The sequence below is a fragment of the Octodon degus genome, unplaced genomic scaffold, assembly GCF_000260255.1.
Source record: "Octodon degus isolate 3935 unplaced genomic scaffold, OctDeg1.0 scaffold00096, whole genome shotgun sequence".
NCBI lineage: Eukaryota > Metazoa > Chordata > Mammalia > Rodentia > Octodontidae > Octodon > Octodon degus.
The window spans coordinates 5,012,057-5,028,312 of record NW_004524672.1 but is presented as its reverse complement, the minus strand read 5'-3'; the positions used below and the strand labels follow the sequence as shown (position 1 = coordinate 5,028,312).

General features: G+C 40.8%; 1 protein-coding gene across 2 annotated transcripts in view; it reads right to left on the bottom strand.

The window, feature by feature from the left end:
- Positions 1–12,184: 12,184 nt before the first annotated feature.
- Scg2 (secretogranin II) overlaps positions 12,185–16,256 on the bottom strand; it is a 5,547-nt gene continuing 1,475 nt past the window's right edge. Inside the window, exons 1-2 of one of the 2 annotated variants that reach the window (XM_023723101.1) lie at positions 13,573–14,525; positions 12,287–13,455 (exon numbers count right to left, since the gene is read on the bottom strand). In XM_023723101.1, the coding sequence (XP_023578869.1) occupies positions 12,669–13,455; positions 13,573–14,525 (1,740 nt within the window). In that variant the 3' untranslated portion in view covers positions 12,287–12,668. Of the gene's footprint in view, positions 14,540–16,256 lie in introns of those variants that run through there. The other variant, XM_004638158.1, reaches the window with a different exon arrangement.

Below are 16,256 nucleotides of genomic sequence, written 5' to 3'. Positions count from 1 at the left end.
GTAATGTAGTTGCCATAACTACTCTATGAGGAGTTCATAGGCAAAATTCTGTTATAGTTATCTTTGACATAGCAATCTCTAGTGTCATGCATTTAATAAGGAATAAATAACTAATTTAGATAACAAAGTAAAGATGGTGAGTTGAATGGATTAAAGTAGTACGAAGTAAGATGAAGCTCAGTAACATCTAAGCTCCCTTCTCCTACTTTCAGCCCTCTTATGCTACTGTTATTTCTCCTGTAGCCCACCCCAATCACCTGACTTGTGGGATTTGAGCTGTTTCCTCCATTGCGGAGAAGTGAGCCAGACTGTCTGACTGTTTCTGTGTCCTGGGACGCACTAAGAGTCTGCAAGCGACAATCCGTAACATGTAATCAATAAGGCACATCACTCTGAGCCTCTCAGGTGAGAGTCGCCAACCAACAGCCTTTCACTGCAAGAACCCAATTTGCCTCGGCATCCTCTCTCCTTGATTTATTCAGTCATTGCAAGGGAGGAAATACTTTATCAGAGAAAAGCAAAACGCAGCAGCAATATTTTTTCTCTTTCCTGTGTTGCCCACCACCAAAAAAGAAAAGGAAAAGTTGTAGAATAAGTGAAATTTTAAAAAATAACTTTTCTCTGGTAGCACTTTGCACCAATTCGCAGAGCAAGTGTTCTCACTGTGGACTTGCTTCCACACTATATTCCAAATCTAACAGTAATAATAATGCTCCCTGAATGGCTCGAGAAGCCAATAGCTACTTATCTGTGAGGAGACAGTACAGTATCTATTTTGGCTGTGACTAATCCAGCCTTTATCTTGAGTCTACACCACTGGATTATCAAGAAAACAAATTAACTGCATGTTCAATACATAAGGAAACAACCTTCCATTTGTTAAAAACACTAAGTCCCTAAGTCTCCCACATCCTCTACTTTTCTTTGTAAGCTGATGTCTGGCTTATAAAGTTGGGGGTAGAGGGAAAGGTGTTTGTCCTAAGGTTCCCAGGAGAGGGTTGGAGGCATCTGGTGTGGTGTCAGCATCTAACCCTGGTCTCCAGGTATTGAAGACAGGCAGGTGCCACTTGCAGATCCCCACTCACGAGAAAACTCTCAACCCAGCTGTAAAAGGTCCAGCTCTGAGCTCCTTCTGGGCCCACACCAACTTTCAGGCTGGGGTCACCCTCTTTCTGGGTGATGCTGAACAATGTCTAAGCAAAGAGGCAATAACTTGGTTCATTTTGTATTGGCCATGCGTCAGTGCCCCGACATCTTCTGCCCATTGCAGACAAACTTTACCTTGGGTGTCCATTGGATGCCAGCGACTCATGTCTGCTTCTCAGTCTCAGTCTTCCCTGCCTGATCTTGCTTTCTCCACTTTTTCACACTCCTACATCCTGCTGCCACTCTGAGACCACACCTGGGTCCAACTGCACAATGCTTGTCTTTCTGGCTTTTGGGGCTCATGGCTTATTTTTTCTCTGTTCTCTTAATGCTAGTTAGTGATTTCTGGACAATTCAGTTTCTTCTAAGTATGTCCCTCTAGGTACCTGCTATGCTGCTTAATAGCCTCAGATCTGGCCACCCAACATGACAATAGACATATTAAAGCACAAACTAGCCAATGTCCCAAAAGGTTTTCTGCCATACCATCCAAATATAACTCTTAGGGAAGAAGGCAGACCACCCCAGCTTTGGGCACATGCCCATCCTACACTATGAGCAATAATATTGGCCTAGAAGCTATAGCTGATCAAACTAGGGACTCCACACCATGCTGGCAGTGAGAGAGCACCACGTTTTGCATTCCCAAAACAAATATCTGGACTAGAAAAACATCGCTAAAGCAAGCAGTGGTAGGTGACCAGGGGAAAGAGGGAATGAGCTGGTAACGATGCAAAAACAAGCAAAACAAAATCCCCACTACATGTTCTACACCCTTAAGAAGTTCTCCATTTTATCATGGAGTTTTATATAGAAAAGTAATTGGAATAGAATTTGACAAGTGGGCAAGTCACTACAAAGAAGAAAAGGATTCGGTCAAGAGGATGTTTTGTCTACAAAACAAGCAAAGGCAACATCTGAAAAGCATCAAGTTGGTGTTAAGAACAGCTGCTTAGCAGAAAGAAAAGCATGGAGAACCATGCAGGTAGGAGAAATGGAACAAGGACAGTCATGGAGGCATAAAGCTGCGTGGTGGAGCACCCACCTTCCCTGAATTCCCTGCAAGAAGGTGTCCTCACTTTCACACTGGGCTAGACGCTTCATATCTCCAGCCCCAACCTATCTCAGTCCCAGAAGCCCTTCAATTTCACAACAGTTAAGAATAAAGTAGGCATTCATAGAATCAGGCTGCTCTGCCTATTTACACATTTCCTAACAAAATAAATTTTAAAAAAAAAGTAAAAAAAAAAAATGCAGATTTCACTAAACAAAATGATAGGAATTCAACAATGTTGTTTCATTGCATATTGTTTTCTTCAAATTTGTTGCCCAGATTACCAGATAGAAGCATGTAAAAAATTGGTGGGAAAAAAATCAAAAGAAAAGATATTAAGCATGAACTGTCCTTTTCAATAGACCAATAAAAGTCAGCAGTATGGTTATCCAAGCTATTATAGCTATTTTTCTTTCTTGTTAAGGCTACAGGTGTGACAATAAGAAAAGTTGAGGTTTTACCTGAGTAAGACCATAACTGCATGAAGAAAAAATGGTAAGAGTATATTAGGTGATATTAGCAAATTTTAAACTTAGGAGTTAAATATGTAAGGGCTGGCCAGACAGTTCACCGGATTAAAGTGCCTGCTTAGGTAGAGCACAGCCTCTGGGTTCCATCCCCAGCCTGCCATGCCGGCCGCGCCCCCCGGGCGTGCTAAAACAGCCAATGAGACTGGGTGTGGTGGAGCGCGCCTGGAATCCCAGCGCTTGGGAGGCTGAAAACAGCAGGATCACTACGAGTCTAATATGTGTAGTGAAACACTGTAGACCCTGCACTACATACATTTTTTTTAAATGAGTTAAATATGTAGACTACATGTGTATATATATATATATATATATATATATATATATACATACATATACATATATATGGAAGATTATACATTCTATATTTTGTAAAAATTCATTTTTATTGCACTCCCGTTATCCATTTGCAAATAAGGCATATTCACAATATTTTCACATATTATATTACATTTATGTGATCTATAAATACATATTCACTTAAAGAGCAGACGCTAGAGTGAGTTTTTTATTTTGAATTCTATGCTCTAAGAGTTCTAGTTTTAATAGATGTTGAGAGTGTCTGATCATACACATTCTTTAAAAATTAAACCTTTAGCTTAATTCTGACTGAAAGTGAATAGAAATTTAGAATATGTAATTAGAAACTCTTCCCATTCATTTTTGCCTGCCCTTATGCTCTTCAGTATCTAATCTTAAGCTCAGTAAATGAAAAGCATAGATCACGGCTTGCATCATCCAACACCCTGGAAGGCTGATAAACCACCAACCGCCCTTTGGCTGCCTCAGTCACCTGCTTGCTTTTATTTCCCTACATATGCAGGAAGTCTGTAGGATAAAGCACCAAATTATTCTCCCAGTCTCATGAATTTTGAAGCACCCCTGCGTGCCGCTGATTCCACACTGCAGAATGGTTAGATGCTGTAACCCTCACTCTCTTGCTACCATAGCAACCTGTTGTTTCAGAATGAATTGAATTATGGGATTATTACTGAGACAGAAGAGGAGGGGCATCTGCTTTATTTACCTTTTAGTCAGAGCACTGTGTACCGTCTATGAATGGAAAGACCTAGAAGGGATGATTGTGTCATTTCTTCTAAAATCTAAATTGCAGTTTGAGAGCACCATGGTTACTAAATATCTGCCTCAGGTTTGCGTGGGTCAGCTTACGATTATGTCATCCTTGAGAAGCAGAGAACAAGCAAATTGTTTTAAATTTTTCATTATCTTATTGAAAATATATTTTTTAAACAAATGATGGCTTTAGATAATATACACAAAGGACACTCCTGTGAAATTGAAACTTAGACTCATCAGTTTTTTCTCTGCCCATGTGCACTAATTTCAGCACGAATTAGGATTTTTAAGCTTAAAATAAACCTGAAATGTTGACTTGTACCACCCACAGATTTCTGAACATTCCAGTTCCTGTGAAATGGCCTCAGTTAAATTGGACCCCACCACAGATGGAATCAGAACTTGTTGCTTTATCACAAACCACGTTCTCAAAATAGCTGCAGCATGAGAAAACAGTCCTGTTTGCAAATGGAGCAAAAATGCTTTCACAGTGTGGCCTGTCTGTGGGAAAACACGCTACCTGCATCGCTTACAGTCTCCCCCACACAGGGTCAAATTCTAGGACTTATACATTATACATGTCTACTCATGGTTGGTGGTTGACTGACTGGGCAAATCTAGCAGTTACTTTGTTCCAAGTATGCGCCCATTCTCACTAGATCTTCATGACCACCCAGGAGGATAAGTATAATTCCCACCTGCAGATCCACCAGGTTAAATGTCTGTTCAAGTAAGTTAAAAGAAAAAAAAAAATCAGGGTTTCACTCTTGTTCTTTTTCTAGCCCAAAATTTCTTCTCCATGTAGAAGTTCCGGTGCATCAAGTCAGAGAAATTTCTGGAAATGAAATCTAAATATTAATTGACCTATGAGACAGGAATAGACATGTTACTCAACATAAGAAAGGCTTCGTTGCTACATGGTAATCTAAACTACCATCGAGTGAAAAATACAGTACCAGAGAGCAGTCTCTTGAGTGTTTCTAGATCTCTGGATGAAAAATTTACCAGTGACAAGGACATGTCAACACGGGAACCTGAGTGTTTTAACTCAAACCCACCCAATATCAACCTAGCCACTCTTTAATATATGGCACCATGCTCAGAGGCAGTAAGATCAAAAGCTCCTAAGACAATCGTGGCAAGCACACAGTAGGTCTTCATTCTGTCCTGTGAATCTGAGTGCAGGTTGCAGAGGTGCATCTACAGCCCCTACAAAGCATGAAACTGCAGATAGGAAACTTGTGTTCACTCATTCAACATCGACGTTTTGAGTGACTTACAAGACAGAGGCACAGTGCAGAACATTGTAGAGGATGCAGGAAGGATGTTCAGAGCTGGCCTTGACCTCAGACTGCTTATAATTTAGTATATGACACAAGCAGGTAAACAGAAGTAGCTATAACTATGTAGCAAGTTAACTGTGAAAGTAAGAGAAAGTCCTAAGGAATGCCGAAGAAAATGAATGATAAGCATATCTTTAATAGAGACAGCAGCAAGTGTGCTAACTCCCAAGTATGATACAGCATTCGTAGTAAATAAGAGAGGAAAGAGGAAGCAAATGAGAAACCAAAAATCTCACAATGGAGGAATGGACGGAAACAGCAAGAAATCCCGATGCGGCTGCAGCACCACTGGCTCAGCATGGACACAGAGGGTGCTCCTGGCCCGACCCACTCCCCGCCCACACTTCCTCTATGAGGTCTAGAGGCCAAATCGATGATAAGGATCTGAAAGGCATCATCAAGGGGAAAAAGAGCCTGATAAAATAGCAAACCTTGAGGTACCAACAGTGCATGTTTATGTGAACATGTCCTGGGGACAGAAAACAGAATATACATGTAAGTGCTGTGGAAATCAGCTACAAATGCATGGCTGCCTTTCCTTTTGCAGAGAGAAAAAAAGTGCATGTTTTGCTGCAACAAACTATCCGGAAGATGCAGTCTGAACATTTGAAAACAAATTGGCATCTTTGTTCTAGATCAAAAAGCATGAGCTAGCCAGGAAAACGCCCCCAGTTTCTAGGCCCCTGGTTCTTTTCAGCATTCACAAGTAACTTGATCAGAGCCCACAGGACCTCCTAGGCTTCACCTTGCAGGAATAATAGTCACGGATTAAGCAGCATTAGCCAGAGTAGCTACACACTGGGGCCAGAATAACTTTTATCTGCATGTGACTAATCCCCGTAGCATTATTATAACAGTAATTTTTTTCTCCTATAGGCAAAAATAACTATCATTCTCACCTGTATATATATTTCTAAAATACCAAAATTGCTATAATTTTGTGATTCTAGCATCTGAGAGATTGCCTAGTCGTAGCATGGCTCCTTACGACAGTATCTCAGTTAAATTGAAGATGTAGTTGGGCCTGGGTCTTCACAAGCTGAAAGCTCCTGCCTGTCCCCTTTCTGCCAAGTCACAGAGCCACATGAGTTCCTGCGCTGCTGCCACACTCCCGTCGCACAGGCCAAAGACGCAGCAAGGTACACGGCACTAGAATCTCCACCAGTAGTTTCAGTTCCCCCATTAGCTTCATTCTGTAAAGTTTTAAAATAAGTCTTATCAAATTGGGATTGATAGAATAAAATTATTACTTGATATAATAGGTGTAATAAAATAGATATAATAGATAATTAACATAATAAAGTCGCATATCTACCAGATTTCTTACTCATTCTACTAGCAAGGATCTATGTTCACCATCTGAGATTCTTCTATTTTGGTTTTCCTACCCTCCCCCCTCTTCCCGTTGCTCATCTCCTCATTCTGGAGTCTCTCGTTTATTTAACAGTCTTTATCTTCTGTGTACTTTCTATGTCCCAGTTAATGATCTACTCAGCTAGATGAGGCTACCCTCAGGAATACCGCTTTTAGCCGTGGAGGAGTACACAGTAAGGTAAATAAGTTAACAATACGAATAAGTTAAATTTACCTCAACAATAAGTCAAGGTAAAATTGTAAATTGAGAATGTCAGACTCAGCAAGGTTATGGGGGAAAAAACAAGCGTGAAATAAAGGTAGAAAGGAGCTCAGGAGTTGAAGTTTTCAGAAGCACAGCACCAAGGAACCAGTATTTGAGCAACACTTTGAAACAGGTGAGGAAGGAAAGCCTGCAGCTATTTGGGGAAACAGCATTTCTGAAACAGGAAGCAGAAAATGCCTAAGTCCTGAGGTGAGAATGTGTGAGGTGTTTTCAGGCCCAGCGAGCAAAGAAGTGCAGCTGAGATGCATGAGGAGGACCCAAAATGAGTTCGGAGCTAGACCGTAGGCCATCAAAGATCAGCACAAGAACTCTGGCTACCGGGCCTCACACCATCTGATCGAGGCTATCAGTGATTCCATTGCTAGCTCTGTTTAAAGGATGGTGAAAAGAATGAGAGAAATGGAAAAAAAAAACAAACTGTAGAAGGGCATTTGGACCTGAGAGAGAGACAATGAGAACAGAGTGGTCACAGAGGAAAGCGTGAGAAAGTGCAGATATGTGTTGAAGTGGTGACAAGATTTGCTATCATATATAATGGTTTATAAAACAAACAGCAGAGAAAATGACTAAAATAATAGATGACAAAACACTGCGTTTTGCTAGAGACTTAAGTCTGTGGGAAGACCTAGAATTTTGTCCAAGAGCCAAATCAATAATTTTTTTGTAGGGCCTGCCAGATAGCTCAGTGAATTAAAGCACCTGGTTAGGCAGATGCGGGGACCAGGGTTTGATCCCTGGCATGTGGTGCCATGCCAGCCCAGCCCCTGGGGCATGCTGAGATGGTGATTGAGACTGGTCGTGGTGGTGCACATCTGTAATCACAGGGCTTGGGAGGCTGAAAGACGGGAGGATCACAAGTCTGATCTGTGTATTGTTGGAATCCGGATTTCACAGAAGTCTGAGCTAGACACGTAGAATTGAAAGTTGTTAGTCAATAGTTGCTGGTAAAATCCATGAGTTTAGATAGGATCTCCTAAAAAGTGGCCTTACATGGAAAAGAGCAGAGCAATGCTGCACTGTGTTCTCCAGCGATTACAGGGCAGGAAGAAAAGGAAAATGAGCAAAGAAAACTTAGGAAGAGGAGCCAGTGAGGTAGGAAAGAGCCAGATGTCTTCCATGATCTGGCCACCAGGTTGTCCAGAATAACTCAGTAGAGAGGAAGAGTGGATGCAAAGAAGACAGGGGAGGATTTCTAAACCAATGGGTTCAAGTGAGGAGCAGGGCAGGACTCAGTGCACGAGTGGAAGGGTTAGTGACCACAGGAGCACAGGCCAGCCATGCACAACAGCAAACACTAGAAGCAGTAGGCAGAATGTGCGCCACTGATGCAGGTAGGCAGGTTACAATGAAGTGGGGATCTGGAGACTGTCTCCTTGGCTTGCTTCCCTGAAACAGCAAGGCAGAAAATTACCCCCAGGCATGGATTATAGATGAAATGCTGAATATTTTCAAACAGAGAAAATATATTCTCCCAGGACTGAGAGACTAAATGGAATAGGTATAGATGAGGATTATAGGATGGACTTATGGGTCACTTAAGGACCTCAAATATTTATTTAAAAGGAAATATATCAGTAAGCTTATGTGTGTTGCTTCTGCTATTTTCAATAAGTGAAAAGAAATAAATGGGTGGAGAGTTGGACTTCACTTACATTGTAATTTAAACCACACGTGATGAAACACGACAGAAGAGTTAAGATTGTTGCCAAGAAAGGGATTACAATGCTTAACTATGAAAGCTATTCTTGACAAGGTGAGTAGAAAGAATAAAGGTGATGAGGGGAAGCAGAAAGATGTTAGCTAGGTTACAGTTTTGGTGAACAAAAGTTGGTTGGAATTGAAGTTCTAGAGGAAGAACCCTAGAAATACATTACCTGACTGTTAGAGTAAAATGTGTGGAAGTGAATTTTAGGTAAAGTTACGGTCGCCAATACAGAAAAGACTTACATGTAAGAGGGGCGCTGATAGAAGATTAAGTTGATGATTATTGGAAAGGCATTATTCATGGATTTTGGAATCACTAAGTATTAAGACAGAAGTGGGGTGGGAAAGTATGACGGTGAACGTGAGCCTCACTCTTTCATGAGTGAGGGGAAGTGACCCAGACAGCAGATCATGCCAGTGAGAGATTATGGATGTTGACATAAGACTCAGAGTAGGTCCTGGAGAAGGGAGAAGAAAAAATGAACTGTAACTAGCAAAAAGAAAACAAAAGAAGAAGGAAGGGGGCTATGATAGAAGTAGTAACCTTAGAGGATGGCAGGTGTCCTTTGCAGGAAGAAGTTGAAGACAATATTCACACAAGTGGTTGGTGAATGATCTTGAGTATCAAAGAGCATAGAATAGGCTGTGGAATATGGGAAAGAGTAGGAGTTGGCGGAGGGAGTGAAAACAAATTTTATAAAGGTTTGACTGGAGGGTGAAGGGTGACTTGGCAGTCACAAGGGTAACAGTTGGGAGTGCTACTGAGGGCACGATCAGATTAATCCTACTCATCTGCAGGACAAATAGCTAGAGGGACCATGAGAGTTGGGGGTGAGTGGGGTCTTGCTAAGAGCACACAGAGTACTAGGTTCACAGATGGAGGCAGGGGCATAGTCAGTTTCTTTCTCTTTTCTGTGGTAACCTGCAGAAGCCATCTGCTGTTGGGCTTGTGACCCCAATTTCTGATGAAGCCTTAATTCCTACTGATTTCTTTTATCCGTATTACTGAATGGTTCATATCTTCATTTCTAAAGCTAGGGAGCAACATACTCACATAGTTATTTATAAAAAAGTTGGATCAGAAATAAGGAAGTCTGATAAGTCACTAGCTGAGGATATGGTAGTGTGGCAAAAAGGCAAAGACACCTTCTGACAGATGTCTGGGGAGGCCAGGCCAAGACTGTATCTGGCAGTCCTGACCCCTGAAATGTCTCCACTAGAGGATTATGGGAAGGGAACTGCAGGCCAAGGCTGTAAGAAAGAAGTAGCAAGGTGCAGAGGGAACACAAGGTCTGCATCCTCTCAGTCTGGATAGGAATCCCCTCCTGGTGCTCACTGGCTGTATCTGTTGGTAACTTCTCCCACTCCCTGTCTTCACAGTGCAATGTCTGAACCTCGTGGCAGGGAAGGCAAGAGCCTGAGAGGGAAGATGCACAGACCACATTGCTGCTCCTGTGATGAGTTCTGTGTAGGGTCGCATGGTCGTGGTCATACAGTGGACTTTGGATCCAAGGAACAACCTGCTGCTGGACACAGCAGATGGAAGCATGTGCACAAGAGACAGGCAGGGGAGGTGACACATGTAAGGCATGGTGCAGAAATACAATCTCTGGATTTTATGCCCCTAAAAGTCCTCAGTCTCTCCACTTAAAAAAGTCTAATTTGTTCCTTTGTGTCTTCTCACAGTTAGCTCCATGCATGAAAAACACCAGGCACACACATGAGCATTGTGATTAGTCACTGGTTATAGTCCCTCCCCTCCGCTAAACACCTGTGAAACAGTGGTAGCTTATGGCAGGAGTTTCCAAAGACACAAATAGCCTGGATCTCAGAGGGCTCTCTAGAGAGTCAATGGGGAAGTTTGCAAAACCCTTCCTGCAAGGGAGAGATCCACGACATTCGCTGCCTTGTGAGGTAGGAACTACCTGTCTGAAAAGTACTTGAAATTAAAGACACATGTGTTAGAAACACTACAGAGTTGATCATCTTTGACTTCCCTTGCACTTTCAGATTCCAGAGTTCTGCAAAATCATGATAGTCAGGGATATAGCTCAGCAGCATAAGCACCTGCCTGGCAAGCTCAAGGCCCTGAGTTCAATTCCTCATCACACACACACACACACACACACACACACACACACACACACAATCATATGATAATAGGACAGAAAAAAAGTCTGGGGAAAAAAGCAGAAAAGTTTATACTCAGTGCTTTCACCAAGGACCCAGTGCCTCTTACTACCTTTTGACAGTTTGAGGATCTCTGGACACACACACATGCAAATATACACACATGCACACACGTGTCCTCCTTTGGAAGCACCCATGCCACCCCATCATCCCATCTCTAATGTTGCATCCCTCTCAAGTAAAGGGGCACATCCCAAATAGGAAATGCAGTGAAATAGTTAATAATACAGACCTGAGCAACTTATAATTCTGGATGATTTGAGGAAAATTATTTAATTTTCTCAGATGTAAAAGGCACACAATGAGGAAGCAGCTGGAGAGAAGCTCTTGACAATGACAAAGTAGGGAGTAAACAAGATAAAGTATATGAGGAGTTTAAAGAGCTGGCCTGATATCTCAGCAGACTGAAGTGCCTGCTTCAGCACAGCACAGCGGCCGGTGTTCGATCCCCACCGTGCCGTGCCAGCCCTATCCCTGGGGCACACTGAGAAGGCAACTGAGACTGGGCATGGTGGTGCGCACCTGTAATCTCAGCACTTGGGAGGCTGAAAATAGGAGGATCACTACAAGTCCAATCTACATAGTGAGACCCTGTACACCCTGTAAACCCTGTCCTAAATTCATTTAAAATAATAATAAATAGTTTAATGTAGCACCTGGCTGGCCTTAAGTATGTAACATATAGCTACTACTTATTTCCTTGTCTATGACATTTATTGCTTTGCCATATATATTTCCTTGCTGCTGTTGTTTTTGCTATTGTTATTGATTCCCTGTTGGTGTGTTAGAGTGAGAGCGATCACTCCACAGTGATGTGTGTTGTTAATAATCATGCCCTAGCTGGACCTCCAGAGCAGAAGGGGTAACTGCTCTGTCCCCACGTGACTGTGCCCATTTACTCATCTAATGATCAGGGTCCTTTGGCAGAATCTCTTTCTTCTGAGGACTAAGATGCTCTGGAATAGGTAGATTGCTGTGATTTCTGATTTCCATGTGCATAGCGTTTTTTTCTTAGTACGCGTTTGCAGTACATAATGATTACATTCATCAAAATGAGTCAAGGCGTGTACTTAACTCATCTTAGTTCTTTTTGCAGCCCCCTCCCCTCTCATCTCCCTACAACTCAAGATAGATAATAGAAAAATGGGAGATAAATCTTTTTTTCTCTCTTTTGTGATTGGTTTGTATTTTGCTGTGTTTTTATCTTTTGTTGTTGTCTTATTTTAACACTGCTTATGGGTATGGAAGATCTAAATATCTATTATTTATATAAATCAAAGCCAAAAGATATACATATGAAACCAAAAGGCTTATGCCATGTGTGGGAAAAAACATGCAGATCATGTATAGTAGCTGCTACAGGATGCTGTATTCTCCATATGGGTGACAGGAGCGCATCTTATGTTCATTAGTTCTCACCTGGTTCACCTGCGAAGGTCATGCTTCTCTCTTGTGGCTCCTTAGTCACTGTCTCTGGCTTTCCAGAATGAAGAGTCCAAAGGTATCCAGAAATAACATTTATTAATCAACAATAAAACACACAATAGAAAAGGCCTTATAAATAAAACTATATATTTATAATGCTTTATTGTTTTTGCTCCAGTACTCCACAAAACACTACAGACAGTAACAAAATAATTCAATGAATATTAAAAACTTTCAAGAGAATTATAGGACATCATTTATCATAGGTGAGCATCCACAATGCCACAGCCATTAGATACACTATTAAACACTATTGCAGATATCTTCCTTGAATAAAGGACAGGATATTTTTTAATCCAAAAGTCACAACATTTACACAGATCCATACACAAGAGAACAGCTCAGAATAAGTCAAGCAGATGTACCAGTGACCTGGAATCATTTGCCTGTACATCAGTTAAAGATATTACAGTGTTCACAGGATAGAAGTCAACACACTAAAGAGAATTATTGGGGTTCACATGGAAGGGAAGAGTGAAAGTAGGGCAATTAATAAGAGCTGCTTACATATTTTCCATGGCTCGCTTGGCAATGTGCTCCCTTCCCTTTTCTGCCTTTTCTTGGTTAAGGTACTCCAGCACTTTCATTAGCAGATCTTCATCCAGGTACTGTCTGTTTGGAGTCTCTTCATTCTTTGGGGCTCCCGCCGGGAACCTCTGGTTCCCTGGTGCCAGCTGATCAGTCTCCTGAGAGCTTCCCTGACTCTGGTGCTCTCTGATGGCCTGCTCCAGCTGTTCGTCTTCTGGGAGGTCATCTTCAGAGGAGCCTGGAATGGGCACTCGCTTTGCTTGGTTTGAATTAATGATCTCAGGGTATTTCACTAGCATCCTGGCCAAGTACTCTCCTAGGTCCTGATCCTTGTCATTGAGGTTTTCATAAGCCACTTGTCTGTTGTCAGCCTCCGACATCCAGGCAGCTTTGGGAAGCTTGTTCACTCTAGACCTTCCAGAGCTATAGGGCAGCCTCGGGGAAACTTTCTCTCGGTTATATTGATTAGGAAAATATGGAGATTTCTGATTGGCTGTACTCTCCATCTCCAACAGATTTAAAATATCCTCAACACTGAGCCCATCTGGTAAGGCTTCTGCCACCACATGACCAGGAGCTTTGAGGTACCCACTCTTAGAGAGCATCTTATTCGGAAACAGGTCTGGATGCTGTAGGTCAGCCTCGGTGATGTCATCTAGGTCAACAGGAAGGTCAACCTCCTGCTCCGGCTCCACGGGCCCACCTGGCTTCTCCCCGGTCTTCAGCATGTCAATTAAGTCTTCAGGGGGTATCTGCAAATTCCTAGAGATTTCAATAAGTTGATAAATAGACTGAGAATCAAGTGGCTTCTCAAAAAGCCTGGCTGCCTGTTCCCCATTTTGCCCATGAGACCTCCCACCTCCTACAGCACCCACTAACCTTTTCAAATAGGCAATGACTTTGGAGACATCATCTGAGAGTTGGTCTTTACTGTCTTTCTGGAGATCCTCTTCCTGCTGGCCCAACTGGCCTGACCGTTTCATTTCTTCATTGACCTGTTCATTTTTTTCTGTATTCTCTTTGCTGTCCCTCCCCTCTTCTTGGGTTTGGCTCTCTGTTTTCTCCTCTACTGGGTTCCAATCTTCCCCTCCAACCACATCTTCGTAGGCAATGTTGTTGGCCTTGTAGATGTCATCCTCATCATCTGCGTAGAGTTTTTGATCCTCATCAACCCTCTCACGTTTCTGGCTGTTTGGTCTGGTCAGCTTTCCCAGCTCTTGGAAGACTGACTCTAGGGTAGCAAGACTTTGAGGTGTATATTGCTCCTCTACAATTTCATTTGTGCGCTTGAAGGGGTTGTCCCTGAAATTCTCCTCATACATGGGCTGGAACTGCATGTGCTTGAGCTTTCTCCCGGGCCATTGCTGTGTCTCATAATCATCAATCATGTCCCCTGGAGAGCTCTTTTCTAAATTCAAGGCATAGGACTTACTTTCTTTGGGTGCAGATTGACGTTCATTTTCAGCCTGTATCAAAGCTTCCAGTATTATCCTCATCCACTCATCTTCACTCAGTGAATCTCTGGAACTTTCTGGCAAGCGACTTCCCTCTCCATTTTCTTTTAGTGGAAGGGAAACCGAGATACCTTGGTAAGGATTATAGTCTGGGCTGCTTTCCTCTTTGTGAGCTTGTTGTCGGAGTTTTTCTATGTACTCCAAAGCTTTGATCATTTCAGGACTGGGGAACCTTTGGACATTTTCCAATTGGAGGTCTGGTTCTTTCTGAAGCAGCTGGTTACGCTGAAATGAAGCTGCTTCAGCTCCAGAGATGAGGAAAATCAAATGGATGAGAGACAGGGTTGCTCCAAGTTGATGAATCTTAGCTCCTGCCATGTCTTAAAGATTTCCTTAAAGCATAGAAAACATGTGTTAACACAAATGAAACAGAAGACCCCATAGCAAAATAAACAGACTGCTGAGGGGAAAAAGCAACAGAGATAATTTCATGTTACAATTAAGATAATTCTTCATTGTGCATGAGTACTCACTATGTGATATTTGCTCACAAGCTAACCACTAGAATCTTTAGCAAAAATGTGACTTAAGTGCATCAAACTTGCACAGCATTTTCTTCGTTGAAATGATAACAAAATTATTGTCATGAGGTTTCCCAAATTTATTTTTCTCATTTATAAAAGTTGTTGTTTGATTTTACTACTTGTTTTTGCTTCTTAATAAAAATAATTTTTGTAAATAAAATTTCCAAGAGGATTTTTAATTCTCTCATACAATGTTCTACTAAAAGTTATGGCAAAATAATTTGTAAAAAAATATGCAAGTATACACAATTATGTCCTTAAATTGTGTCAAATTATATGTGATTTTTCTTCCAGAATTATCCATTTAGTTTTGTTGTGGAAACACAGCCAGGATGATGTAATATAACCTACTAGAATCAATCACACTAAACAGCTTGTACATGAGTACTATTCACATATATCTTTCAGAAATAATTTGTTCTTACTCATACATCAAGCTAGACTATTAATTAATCACCCCAGAACACGGTCTTCTCAGATTTCAACTAGCAGGTTAAGCCAATAAAGTTTCTTCTCTATAAACATGCTAAAATAACAAACTACTTTAAAATCTCTGTGCTTCACATTTCATCTAATAATTTAATATGATTTTCTTGAAAAATGCAATGATGGTTGTATTTTCATCAACCCCTATGAATGTATAGTAAATAATAACAGATGCTGCCAAAATAATGTTAAGTTTACTTAACTAGTCTATTTCTAAACTTGTAAGTGTTCAGATTCAGCTTGTCTTATGTCTCTGTCTATTTTTACATGGATTCGTGAAATCTTAAGTGACTCACACTGTTAAAAAAGCTTAAAATAACCACTATGTAATTCCCAATTTATATAAATACAGTCCAAGTATTAAATTCTTCCTACTTAAAAATCTTCATTCATTTTTTTTCTCCAAGGCTTTAAAATTTCACATATGAATTAGCAAGATTAGTTTTTACATGTCTCAGATTTTCCATTGTTAACACTGAAAGGGCTATTTTAATTCAAGCAACTTTAGTGTCAATAACATCTTTACTGATCATGATTTTGTGATTGATGAACTTAGTTATTCAGATACAATATTTTTAAATATTTAAGTATATTTCAATATGTTTAAATTAGATATCACTTGTAAAAATATCATTGTTCACCAGATCATATTGATGATTAATATTTTCCATTTTAGAGCTTAAAAATAGTCATAGTTGTAGAAACTTCTTTAACATAGATCCATATTTCTACTAGAATAATTCCTATTAACTAGATTACTTTGTTTATTGAAAAGAAAAATATCTAAAACCATGTCACAGAATATTTCCAAAATATGTACCACAAATGAAGGTCTACTACACATATTTTTATTCATAAAATGCTTAGGTTTAAATGAAAGTACCTTATACATTTTTTATATTATTGTAGAATTAATTTAGCTGTAGTAATACATTTTCAACACTGGCATTTGAAATAGTAATTTAAAATCCTTACCCAAGTTATTTTCTTTAAAACTGTTATCTTGAAGTATTCTCAACACATGGGTTATACTAGTGTC